Here is a 13,501-nt window from a genome sequence, read left to right as displayed (position 1 = left end):
AGTCAGCCCTTGGTCAAGCTGGCTGCAGCTGGACTCCCCCATCCCTCCAGTTACATTGGGCTCAGGGAAAAACTCCTCAAAACCCATTATCTCAGGAAAACCTAGAAGTTGATATGTACTTGAGAAGAGCCAGGTCACAGCTTTGCTTCCTCACGAACTCCAGCTGTAGGTTGGAGCCCTGCGTTAAAAACAAGCTGTGTGGCACACGGGGCCCCGATAGCCCCACGGTCCGACCCCACACCCAGTCTCCGTCCCCGGGACTCCTCCACAGAGGTGGCTGGGACCCATCATCCCATGCTTCAGCTGGCAGTCGAGCTTGGCACTCAGAGCATACGTGCAGACGGTTTCCACAGACTGGCCACTCTGGACGCTCCCTGGAACTGGCAGGCAAGGCAAGATGGAAAGGGAGCATCCTTGAATTCCTGGGCCCGTTCTCTTTCCACCCACTCTTGCTCTTTCCTCAGGAAAGAGGCTAGCCTGTGCGTGATGACACAGAAGCACCACCGTCTGACCCGCACGAGGGTCATAGCTCACTTCGCTTTTCTCAGTTGTCACATGGAGTTGTTGTGAGGCTCAAAATGAGGTTCTGTTATACAGGTCAAGGCACGGTGCCTGAGACATGGTAAGCCCCCAGTATTGTGTCTGCTCTTGCTGTTCTCTGTGGAACGTCTTCTGTGGGCCAAGTGCCACGGTAGGTATCTTACCGTGGGTCATTCTGAACCTCCCATCAGTCGTGCAGTCGATCTCCTGAGTTCCATCTGAGGAGATGGAGTCCCGCACCTCTCATGTGTCCAAGGTGAACCGCTGTGCGAAGGTGCCGGAATCAAGCCAGGTCGGCCTGGCTACAGAGCAATGCCACCGCTGTGGTTTCCAGAGTAAACAGTGTATGAGCAGACATCCTCTGTGTAAATGGGACCGGAGCCATCGGCTAAACAACCCCCTGCCCCACGCAGTTCGGGGTAATTCATATCCACTGAGTAAACAGACCGTTCTGGGCAAGAGTTCTCCTGTGTCAACTTGCCTGTTCTAGGAATTCTCAGTATATACGTTGGAGCCCAACCAAAACTTCAGCGTGAGGCTGGTCTTTCTTGAGCTATCCCAAGGGGCTTAGCTAATAATAAGCTGAAGGGACCTTCTTATGCCGTGATTTCACCCCTGGGACTCTCCCTTGGCGTCTCCCAAGAGATGCCCATTGAGAATGGCTCTGGCATACCTCTGTCCTGTGTCTCTGGGGCCACAGCCCCCGGCCCACAGGCTCACTGCTGTGACGGCCACTCCCCCTCACACGCTAGCCTCCATTAGATGTCCTCTCCATGTTCTCACAGCACCTGCGCAAGCAGGTTAGAGCGACTCGTCACATTGGCTCTGCGTGTGTCCTTGCTCTCTTCCTGCCCGACTGAGAGCAGAATGCCGTGACCCACTTATCTTGCAGCCCCAGAATTGATCATGCTTTTAGGAACCCCAACAAGAACCACGGCATGGTCATAGCTGACGGTACTGGGCACCTCCCATATGCGTCTTTCAGGGAGGGACTGTTGTGATCGTCACTTTAAAGGCAAGGAAGCTGAAGCACGAAGAGGCGCGTTTCCTTCCAGGGTCGCAGAGGGTGAGCGGTGGAGCTGGACACGAAGCCAGGCAGTTTGCTTCGAGAACCAAGCTTTTCACATACTCTCTGATGCCTCCACGTACTAGATGCTTCGTTAGTATTCGTACATGGATACACGTGTGGATGTGATTGACGTGTCTGGAGCCACATGACAGGGCCCGTGAGATACTTAAGTCTCAGCAGTAATGAGCACGTGGAGCTCTCGTTCCCTTTCTGCTTCTCTAATTCTGTGGTGCTGCTCCCGGCCTGCTTGCCCAGGGAGTCAGAGCGGCAGCGAGGCACGTTCTGGCTCTGCCATTGATGCCGCACTCCTACTTCTCTGCACGTGTGACTTAACCCCGGGGTCATTTTCCTCGGTGGGAAAGTGGAGATAATAGCGGTGCCCACCTCACCCAGTAAACTGAGAAGAAAGAGAATAATTAAAAGGAACAAAGACACCATTCTTGGAACACGGTACTTGTCAACAAATACGAGCAGGTTTTGTTACTGTTGCTACTGTTCTGAACATTGTTTTTACAATTTCGCCATGGAGAGCACTACTTCCTATCAGTGCACAGGAGGTGCTGAGCCAGTGTGAGTGATACTAGGTGATGTTGCTGCAGGCTGAAGCCCAAGGTCATTTCCAAACTCACAACAGAGAGGTTGCCACCCGTGAATTTCAGAGGACTGCAAAGCAGTCCAGAACTCATGGAGTCTTCTTTCAACACCCACATCTTTGTCCCATGATGTACACTGAGGTTCAGGGAGCCTGAGCAGGAGGGATCTGGGGGTGGTCCAGCCGTGGTCAGTCCCAGCCTTCTTATGAGTGGTGGCTTCAGGAGCAGAGTGTGACAAAGGCTATCAGGAAACACCTAACAGCTAACAAGAACTACTGTGTACTATACAGTTAGCGGTGAGCTTGGCTCAGTAGAGAGTCATCCATTCATTCAACAGTATTGAGCCAGGCACTGTTCTAGGCTCAGGGAATCATTAATGACCAAAATGATATCTAGGATATTCAGGTCTTTTTTTTTTTTTTAAGATTTTATTTATTAATTTGAGAGAGTGAGACAGAGACAGCACAAGCAGGGGGACAGGCAGAGGGAGAGGGAGAAGCAGACTCCCTGCTGAGCTGAGAGCCTGACATGGGGCTCGATCCCAGGACCTGGAGATCATGATCATGACCTGAGCCTAAGGCAGCCGCTTTACCATCTGAGCCACCCAGGTGCCCCATAGGGTCTTTATGCTTTATATGTCTCATCTCCATCAACAGAGTCATCAAACTGCACTGTGATGTAGATGTTCTCTTTCTTATTCGGTAGTGAGATTAAATTAAACTGGATTAGATGAGGGAGCTGAGGGGGCGCCTGGGTGGCTCAGTCTTTAAGCGTCTGCCTTCGGCTCAGGGTGTGATCACAGAGTCCTGGGATCCAGCCCCACATCGGGATCCTCCGCTGGGAGCCTGCTTCTTCCTCTCCCACTCCCCCTGCCTGTGTTCCCTCTCTCACTGGCTGTCTCTCTCTCTCTGTTAATAAATCAATAAAATCTTAAAAAAAAAAAAAAAAAGATGAGGGTGCTGAGTTTCAGAGAGGTGAACCACGCCGGAGACCTTGTAGCTGGAAAGTGGTGAACTTGGGATTTGAATCCGGTTCTTTCTGATGTGGAGCTGCATGCTTTAGCCACAGTATGATATTAAGGAAATAGCAAATGCTGGAATCCAGGGTGTGTGTATGGGCGCACGTGTGCATGTGCATGTTGGAGCGGAGGGATATTTAATTCAGAAGTCTATAAATAGCTGTCATTGTGACAGAAATAATTACAATCATCAATTCGCAGAACTCAAGAAGCCCTGATCGTGTCTCTGGTCTTGAGCTTGGTCTATCATTTTACTCTCTTCTGGTCAAAATCAATGTGTCCTTTGCTGCCCTCAACAAAGAGAATAACTTTTACGCTTAGGTTGATAAGCAGGCAGAGGCTTTGGAATCCAGTGGTTCATTCCCAAGCATGCTGAGTAACTCCTGGGTGCCCTCCAGAGCCCGGACAAGGCCCCTGGGCACCATGCCTGTTGAGATGTTGTCCAAACCTGTGGAGCTAGTTGTTCAAATGTCATTGACTCTGCCTGGTGAAATGCTCTGGGACTCTCAGGGCTGTGGATGGTGGGGCGCAGAGCCAGTGCGCTGCTACTGACCCATTTGTTGAGGCCTTTCACATGGCCATTCTCCACGGATTAGGAAAGAGGTTTCAGAGGCAGCATCTCGAATGCCACTGAAAGGGAGAAGTAGGGAGGACAGTAGGTGCTTGCAGCGAGGCACACAAATAGCCCAAAAGTAAGTCTGTGTTCAGGGTCAGGATCTTGGTGGCCTCATTTTGTTTCCAGGGGGTGCCATTGTTTCTAGATAGTAAATCTGCAGTTGAGCTGTACAAGGCTACTCAGTCTGTCAGTTCTGACACTGTTGCATTTGCACTCAGATCCCGTCGACATGACCTCACGATGCAGGGGCAGTGCAGTCCAGGGGGAAGGACATTGTGCTACGACATCAGGGACCCGGATTCTGGCCCTGGCTCTGCGCCAGCTGGCAGGGGGACCTTGGACAAGTGCCTTCGCTCCTGGGCTTTCCTCTTCTCACTCATAAAGCAACAGGGGTGGAACTGGAGGGGGATATTTCCTATGATCCCTTCTGGCTCGAAAATTGTTTGTTAGTGGGTATTTGCAGGCTTAAAGTGTCTTTTTTATTCTCAGGCCCTGTATTCAAAAGCACATTTCCTGCTCCTTAAAGCATAGCATTCCTTCCATTGGTTCAGTGCCCACAGGGCTGGTCCTTAATGTTTGATAACTCTGTTAAATTCAGGGGTGACTCTACAAGGAAATATGAATGAATGGAGCCACTGGCACGGCTGGCGGAGCTTCTAGATTGTGGTTCTCTGTGTTGCAGGGTGAGTTGCCGAAGGATTCTCATAACCCGTCGGAGGCATTCGACTGGTGTGGGCCGTAGAAATCTACCTCTAACTCTTGCTGCTGCCGCTGTTGTTATAATTATATGCCTTGTATTTGACAACGATGGAATAGTGTACACACAGTTTATGTAACCAATTTTTTTTTCAGTAATGAAGTTTTTTTCCCCATGTCACCAACATTCTCTTGTTTCTTTCTTTGCTTTCTTTTCTTTTCTTTCTTTTCCTTCCTTTCCTTTCCTTTTCTTTTTTTCTCTTCTTTCTCTTCTTTCTTTCTTTCTTTCTTTCTTTCTTTCTTTCTTTCTTTATATTTATTTTTAAGATTTTATTTACTTATTTGGGAGGGGCAGATGGAGAGGAAAGGAAAGAAGTTCAAGCAGACTCTGTGCCGAGCATGGAGCCCAACGCGGGACTCAATTCCACAACCCTGAGATCATGACCTGAGCTGAAACCAAGAATTGGATGCTTAGCCGACCGAGCCACCCAGGCTCCCCTATTCTCTTACTTAATTTTAATGGCTGCAGCGCGGTCTGGCGTAGGGGGTACAGTCTTGCACATTGAGTCCATTCAAGTTTTTCCATGTTATGAACAACATGACTAAATATTCTAATTTATTTTTAAAATAAAATGTATTGCTTTTGTTAACAGGAAAAATATCCTTGATAGGTAATACTGATTCCATGACACCATAGGCCGTCCCTGCTCAAATTAAGGTGGTGTTTAGTCTACAGGAAGGCCGCGTGGAAGCTGCTGAACGCGTCGCTGCCTTTGCTCCCCACGGGCCAAGAGAGCATGATCGCCATCGGTTACGCTGTCATTGAATGAGAGGAAAGCCATTTCCTAAATCCAGAGCAGTGTCCCTAAATCCAAAGCAATACCCTTTCCCCTCTTGAACAGAACTAGGAGAAGGTGTGCAGGGCCTGTCATATGGAAAGAGGATCCAGCCCAGGATTGGAGGCCTGGGTTGGGGCTCCCCTCTGCTGTCTGGCTTCAGCAAAGAGCTGAACCCTCTAGCCCTTGGTTTATATTTCCGTGAATGAGAATATTAGCATCGTTAGTCCTGCCTGCCCTTTCATCACGGGTTCGGAGGACGGTAGCAGGGCAAGTTGTGAGCTAGAATGAAATCATAGGTAAAGGTTAACATGAAGCATGAATGTGCAGAAGTGAGTTATGGAGAATATAGGGTCACTAGTTCTTGGTGTCCCGTTCGTCTCTGGAACTGTGACCTGGAATGTATCGAGAGTTAACATTGTTTTTTGAGCAAATCCTTACCTCACACATCACCGCTATTAAGAGGGAGCAAAAGCAGTAATTCGACCCTCCACTCTCTGCATGCTTTTTATTTCTAATCCTTGCCAGATGTAGACTGGCCGTGAGCCCAGAAGGTGAATGCTTTCTGATAGAGGTAGTTTTGTTCTTGTCTCCCTTCTAGACAAAGAATTCCTGAAGGAGAAGGAGAAGTTGGAAATGGAGTTAGCGGCAGTGCGGACCGCCAGTGAGGACCACCGGAGACACATTGAGATCCTGGACCAGGCTCTGAGCAACGCCCAGGCCAGGGTCATCAAGCTGGAGGAGGAGGTGAGATGTGGGTGGGGGCAGAGCCCAAAGGGCCTCCACTTCCTTTTCCTAACCAGCACCCCTCACCGGAGCCAGTTCCAAGGCTTTGAGTCAAGGGGAGGGGTGCAGGAGGCCTCCCAAATAAAAATGAATACCAACAGAGTTTATCCAGCCCAGAGCCGGGCAAAGTAGGAGAGACAGCCGTGAAAGAGTTCACTTTCCGCCCAAAACCCGGCCTCAGCCCATTGGTTGGCAAGTGTCCAGGGCTGGAAACAAATGGAAGGACTGGAAACCACTGGTGCCTATAGAGAAGACACTAACAGTTTTTTTGTTTTTTTAAAATAGTTTATCTGCTCTGTCTTTGGGCTCTTGATTGCATTTAAAAAAAGGCAGAAGTCTTCTGATGGGGTGGAGTTGGCGTGGCATTCAGCAAACCGGTCTCCGGTTTCCAGAAGTCAGCTCAGCTGGGCAGTGACTCCCCTAGTCCAGGAAAGTTTGCTCCCTCTCCAGCAGTATGGATTTAGTGGTTTCTGATGAAATCAACCCTTTAGATGGCATTTTATGAGTAGACTTCGCCATGAAGCCTGACTGTGGACGGAGATCGACCGTTTCCGAGGTTCAGGCTAGGGGATTCAGGCCGCAGACACGGCGGCAAAAAAGGAGGAGCGGCCTGGGCAGGAGGGCAGGAGCCTGCTGCCCCGCACCTGCCAGGCCCCTGCGGCAGCAAGCCCTCTGGGTATGGGGCCTGCCCTGAGTAGAGCCACGGCCGAAAGTAGACACTCAGAGTCTGGAGGAGTCATAAGTGAGATATTCCATGCAAAGTACTGGCCTTGGTGCTTGGCACCCAGCATACAGGGTCGTCACTAATCCAACTGTTGTCGAAAATGAAAAGCGACTCCTTCAGAAGACCTCTCCTGATGTCGGGTAACTCAGGTGTCCCGGCAAATTCCGCATCGCAGTTCAAACAGCGAACAGGAAGGTTGTTAAGTCAACAAAGGTCTTGTCCGCTAGAAGCCTTTTAAACCCACAAGTCCTCTCCAGGAACTGCGTGAGGACCCAAGCAACAGCCCCCGAGGATCGCCCCAGTCACCACTGTGGAACTCGTTCACCAGGACGTACGTCTGGCACAGAAAGCGACCTTAACCCCTAAAGGACACAAGGTCTGCTTTGAGGATGGGAGGCCAGGACTCCTCATTATGATTGTAACTGAAATTACTTACTTAGGCTCCCTCTCCATGTGTAGAGCCAAGGAAAATTATAATTTTAAAAATCTTTTAATATTTCTCATAAAGTACAAGTTAATTGCGAGCTCCTTAAAGACAGGTTTTTTTATAATCACTACTGTGGTGCATCTTCTCGTCATTCTAGATGATCTTTGATTGTGTGTAGCTTCTCCAAAATCTCTCTTTTGTCTGCTTTCAGTATCACTCCCTGTTGTTATTAATCTTTTGAGGGATCTTAATTCAGTTCAGATCGCTCATACGGAATGCCTCCCCTGACTGCCCATGAAGGCTAAGGGCTCGGACTCCATGGCCAGACTACGAAATAGAATCCTGACGCTGGCATGTGTCAGTGTGTGACCTTGAGCAGGTCATGTAAGCTCTTCGGTTCTCTCTCTTAGATGGAGATAACGAAGGAGCTGTGCCTTTACTGTCATCGGGACGATTCAATGCGATCATTGCATATAAAGCACAGTGCTTGGCATGGAGGAGCTTCAAAAACGTTGGCTGATGTGAACTGTTATTCTTAATCATCCATTCTAATACACTCCTTGCTAGACTAAAGGCTGAGACAAAGGTGAATGAGACAGAGCCATGCCTTCAAGGATCTTGTAGTTGATGAGGAATAAGAATTCTCCCCATTCAACAAATATTTCTTGAGTACCTACTGGATGCTGAGTACTGTTGCAGGCCCTGGGGACACACCGTGTGCCTCAGCCCAGCAGGGACTGAAATGCACAGATCTCATGGCCCTTCTGTTCTAATGGCCGCACACCCAGAAAACTGTATATAGAGTGTAGAATGGGGTAAGTAGTGTGTGAACGGGACTCACAAAATGTTTTCTCAGCTGAATCGGCTTCCAGCACAGGAACCTACAGTTAGTAGGTCCTCAAATGTCTACCCAACTGAATCAAGTCATCAAAAGCACAGTGAATGGAAGGGCCAGATGGGAAATGATGCCAAGAGTGGGTTTAGAGAGGGCTGTAAGATTGCTGTCCCTCCCCCAACCAAGGGCAGAACACCTCCGTCTTACCCAGTGGCTGTGGCAGGATGTAGGCGTAGCTCCCTACGGTGCTGCCTGCGAAGGGAGAAACCACTGTTCGCAGCAGGCTCTTCAATCACTAGCATGTTCCAGCTTGCCAGTGCACTCGTGGGCTGAGCTCAGGCTCTGAATCACCTGCGAGGCATCAGAGCACCCAGGTGCAGGCAGGACCTACCCTCTGGTTTCTCACCCGCGACCAGATCGAGTCAACGCCTCAGCCTGGTGTTTGGCATGAGCTGATTCCCAGAAAGTTAGAAAGGGGCCTGCGATTTATGGACGTGAGCCAGACTCCTAATTGGAGGAAAACAAAGTCCGGGAGTGAGAGTTGACGTGGATTGTGATTCTAAATCCAAGCCTGATGTGGCATTTCCATAAATCCTTTTTACCTCAGTTTCCATCTCCTCAGTTATGGTGGTTGGTTGAGTGTTCATCGTGCCCTTCCTCTCGCCAAGACAGTCCACTATTCCTCCAGAAAGGGCTCAGAAGTCTTAGGAGAAAGTTTCTCCACAAATAACCTGCAGCAGGAAATTTTATCTTTATTCACACACAGATGAGTACATACACCTACAATTTCTCCGTGATAGTAATTTCCAGTTATAGAAGACTTGAAAAATTCAGGAGAGAATAAGGAAGATGAGAAATTCCTATTGTGCAATACAGATAAACATGGGTGATGCTTTTAAGTCTTTCCTTCCAGTCTTTTTTCATGCGTAGATGATAGGCAGAGAGGCAGAGCTGTGAGCATGTATATAATTTTTGATTCTGGGTTTTTTATTTAATGTTATAGAGTAACCGTTTCCTTGTGGCCTTAAAAACTCTTTACTCACTTCATTTTCAACGTCTGCAAATGCTGTCATGTTAAGGCAGTCACCAAAGATGGAGCTCAGAGCTGGGCACATGGCTGAAAGCACCTGCCCTGGTAGGGGTCTCTCATTCCAAGATCCCAGCTGTTCTAGGTGTAACTGGGGGCCTTTGTGTCAATCCTTTCTGTCCCAGCCCAGCAGAGGGGTGGCATCAGGGAAGGTCCGTGCATTTGTAGTTCAAACAGGATCCCCAGGTTATCTGATCCCCCCACTCACCCCCCTCCACCCCAGCTTTGAGAAATGCCTGTCTAAGTTCTCCGCTCATCTTCACTGTCCTCTGCTCAGTTACGAGAGAAGCAAGCCTACGTGGAGAAGGTGGAGAAGCTCCAGCAGGCCCTGAGCCAGCTGCAGTCTGCGTGTGAGAAGCGAGAACAGATGGAGCGGAGACTGCGGACCTGGCTGGAGAGAGAGCTGGATGCGCTGAGGACCCAGCAGGTGAGGTCGGGGCCACACGTTCCTCCAGCACCCCGCTGTGGTTCAGGCTGCACACTGTGCATTGTGGACTCAGAGGGGAATGAGAACTCCCTGTCCCCAGCGTAGCATTGTTGCGGCCAGTGGAGGAACCAGGCAGTCCACTCGTTGCAGTGACAAAAGTTCTTAAAGAGAGAAAGTGCTGACTGTCGGGGGCTGGGCACAGGGGACTGTAGACAGCTTCATAGGGGAGGACAGTTGAATTGGACTTTGAAAGATGAGTAGATTGGACATTCTGGGGGACGAACATCAGAGGTAGCGGAGGACTTTGCGTAGGGAGAGAGGTACAGAACAGCATGGCGCCTTCCAGGTGGCCGGATGCAGCTAGCTAGGGGAGAATGCACAGTGAGGTGGCTGCTGAGGAAGCAGAGGCCAGCTGGTGGAAGGCATCTGGTCACGTTGTTGCTATAGTCAACAGAGAACCAATGACTGGGAGCTTTCTAAGCTGGAGAATAACATTGTACAGTGGATCAGAGAAAGAGCCGTCTCATGGTGTCACGAGGGGCTGAAGGGGTGAGTGTGGAAGACCAGGGGGCCAGCCTGAAGGCTGTTGTTGTCGTCTAGGGTGTCATGAAGTGGGATTCCATGCGGGAGCTAGCAAAAGAGTGAAATGAGTCGGGTGTGATCATCAGTGAGTTTTCAGAGATAAAGGAGAGGAAGGAGTTCAGGACTATGCCTAGGATTTAATATTGGCCATAAGCTCCTAGTTCTTTTGCCTTTTCTCCTTTCTGCTACTAACAGCTGTCAATATAACTTAGCCGCTGAAAGCTTAGAGTTACACACCCTAGCCCGGGTCCATGTGTGCCTCAGCAAGGAAAGCTCAGCCACTGGGCTGGGCTTCATTATACACTGGTCAAAGGCTCCTGGCTCCAGACAGAGCCCGGGGCTTGTGTGTCATCAGCCAGTGCAATGGGCAAAGCCCTCTGTGCAGCTGGGGAAGGGTGTGCTCTAAGTTGGGAAGCAGGGAAATGCAAGGCAGGGCTCCACGGAATTATGTACTGGATAGAGTGTAGTGGTTGTGGTTGGAATTCTTGAGTACACTTGAAAGCATCTGCTCAGGCCAGTTCAGCTCTTTCTCATGGCAGGCACACACATTTCACTCTGGGTGTGTGTACTTGGCTAGGGAAGGAGATGTTAGTGAGATTGCCCAGAAAATTAAGGAACCCACCCGGCCTCCCACCATCTTGGCTTAGTTGCTAACTTGTAGGAAGGGTGAGTCTGTCTCTGGACTTCTGGTCCATCTGGAAATTCATGCTTTTATTTAAGTAACTCTAATGACCTGAATCAGGGGCCCTGTGACGAGGTGCCATGATCTCATGTGAGGCCGAGAGGATTTTGCAGAAATGCGCCAGCTGAGATGCCATCACATGGGAGTGAGACAGGACATGATAGGCATAGATGGCCGCTTAGCCAGGCTGTGGGGTCTTTTTCTTGGAAGGTTTCTAACAGCAGGGGAGCTTCTCATCTCAATGGACTGGTTCATTTGTCCCTCTGCCTGAGGTCAGTGCCTAGGCAGAGGGGGTCAGTGGCTTTCTGTACAGGTTGATGAGGACAGTTATGGGCTTTCTGCTCTATTCTTGCTTAAATGTTGGTTACTGGCAAGCAACCACCAGATTCTAGAATATTTGTAATTATAGCTTTAAAAAATTGAACAGAAACATATGGATTATAGAAAGCCCCCGGGCCCATTTGCTCTGGTCTCTCTGGTAGGATTAGATTCTGTGAGTGCAGCTCACGTACCGAACTGTTGTTCCGGGTAATGGATGTGGTTCGGGGTAAAGTGTTCAGGCACCCCTCACCTGGCACCCAGCTCTGCGTTTGCAGTTTGTGATCACTGGAAAACATGACATAATATACCTGAGTTAAAAGGGAAGAAATCTGAAATGTCAATATCCTCACTGGCGAGTGGTCCAAATACCACAACAGCTTTATTTCCTATCTTCCAGACCCAGATGGAAAGAAGGGGCTGAAAAATGAGCTTGACTTGCATTCACAGATTTCTGGTAGCACTTTACTTTGGGTAGCCCTTTATTTGTTTTATTTTTATTTTTTAAAGATTGTATTTATTCATTTGACAGAGAGAGAGACAGCCAGCGAGAAAGGGAACACAGGCAGGGGGAGTGGGAAAGGAAGAAGCAGCGGAGAAACCTGATGTGGGGCTCGATCCCAGGACTCCAGGATCACTCCCTGAGCCAAAGGCAGACGCTTAACGACTGAGCCACCCAGCCGCCCCTGGGTAGCCCTTTAAAGTTGATTAAAGGCTTTCATAGGCAGTAGCTGATTTGCTTCCCAGGCCCCTCAGTGGGGCAGACCCTCCTTCCTCTGTGTCCCGGATGACTGCCTTGCACCCAGGGGAGCATGCACTTTGGGGGATCTCAATCCCCTTCCTTTGCCTTTCCATGCTAATCTCCCAGCCTCAGGGGCAGCAAACAATGGGAATCTTCTTGAACTCCACAGAAAATGCCCTAGTCCAGCAGGCCAAGACTTAGGTCCTGTTTTTGCTTTTGGTTTAAGTGAACAGCAGGACAGGGGTCAAGCTGCTGCTAGGCCTGCAGGGCTGCGTGGCCAGACGCGCCCTGGTCTGAGGCTACCACTGAGTAGCTGAGACAGATAGAACAGTTCATTCCACCTCCCAGAAGCGGAGTTCTCTCACCAACGTCGGGATAAGGTTGTCTCACAGAGATGCACGAGAATTAGGGGTGGAGGGATTTGGAAGGTGATCCTCCTTGGCGGTAGGATCTGTAGGGTTTGCCCGTCCCCCTAGGAGAGGGGGCAAGTGCATGAGGGCAGGGTGGGAGTGTGCTGTGGGATCCGCTCACCCCGTTTATATGGTCTGCCCCTTCCCCGCATCAAGATGTGTGTTTCTCTTGCTTCTCAGAAACATGGAAACGGCCAGCCAGCCAGCATGCCCGAGTATAACGCCCCAGCCCTCATGGAGCTTGTGAGGGAGAAGGAGGAGCGGATCCTGGCCCTGGAGGCCGACATGACCAAGTGGGAGCAGAAGTACCTGGAGGAGAGTACCATCCGACACTTTGCCATGAACGCGGCGGCCACCGCGGCGGCTGAGAGGTGAGGCCCGCCTGCGGCGCGCCCGGGGCCTGCGATCAGTCACCGCCAGCACCTCGGTGCCGTGGGACCCCGCGTGCTCCTCAGGAGTGGTGCTGCGCGAGTGCGTGTCGTGCTCTCTCTTAAGAGCACGTATGTGTCATGGGCCAGCAGAGATTTAACCCTCGTTAAACATGGGCCTGACCAGATGAGGGGGCTGTATCCGCTCCTCACCTGGTTCACATCCCACCTTCCCAAAGGGTCCAACAGGAACCGTGAGTAGCCTCATTTTGCAGATGAAGAAATGAGGCTCAGAGAGGTACGCTGGGCCCTCGTGTTCCGTGGAGCTGCGTGTGACCCGAAGCCTGGTTTCTTTTGGTTTGAAATTGTTGCTATTGACAGTTTTTACCTCTGCTGCATTATTTCCTTTTTGTGGGTGCACAGCCTGATCCTCCCTTTAAAAATGAGCTCAGACTGCTTGATAATTGACAAAGGAGTTCTGTTAGAGCATCCTCTTGTCCGAATGAGCAGGGGGTTTCCCCTGAGTGCTGGGGCTCACGTGCGTGGTCCTGAGCGGCCATGCACCCCGCAGTCAGCACTCCTGCTCGGCCTCCCGGCCCCACCAGTTAGCTGTGGGCCCATGGATGCCATGGGCACTTCATTTACAGTTGTTTGGGATTTATCAAAGTTTAGGGTCAGTATAGGTGGAGGAGATCCTCAAGCCTCAGAGGAACATCCACGCAACTGGTTTTGATACAGGCTGTTG

The 13,501-nt window shown here is 50.2% G+C and overlaps 1 protein-coding gene across 11 annotated transcripts in view; it reads left to right on the top strand.

The window, feature by feature from the left end:
- The window catches only part of AMOTL1 (angiomotin like 1), a 146,535-nt gene that overhangs the window by 118,470 nt on the left and 14,564 nt on the right, over positions 1-13,501 (top strand). For all 11 annotated transcript variants that reach the window (XM_045790785.2, XM_087868236.1, XM_045790789.2 and 8 more), the window contains 3 exons: positions 5,970-6,115; positions 9,505-9,654; positions 12,569-12,759. In XM_045790785.2, the coding sequence (XP_045646741.2) occupies positions 5,970-6,115; positions 9,505-9,654; positions 12,569-12,759 (487 nt within the window). The remainder of the gene's footprint in view (positions 1-5,969; positions 6,116-9,504; positions 9,655-12,568; positions 12,760-13,501) is intronic.

This window comes from Ursus americanus, chromosome 16 (genome assembly GCF_024610735.1).
Source record: "Ursus americanus isolate L20-20 chromosome 16, mUrsAme1.1.p, whole genome shotgun sequence".
Taxonomy (NCBI): domain Eukaryota; kingdom Metazoa; phylum Chordata; class Mammalia; order Carnivora; family Ursidae; genus Ursus; species Ursus americanus.
The sequence above is the reverse complement of the archived record's forward strand: the minus strand, read 5'-3'. Positions and strand labels throughout refer to the sequence as shown.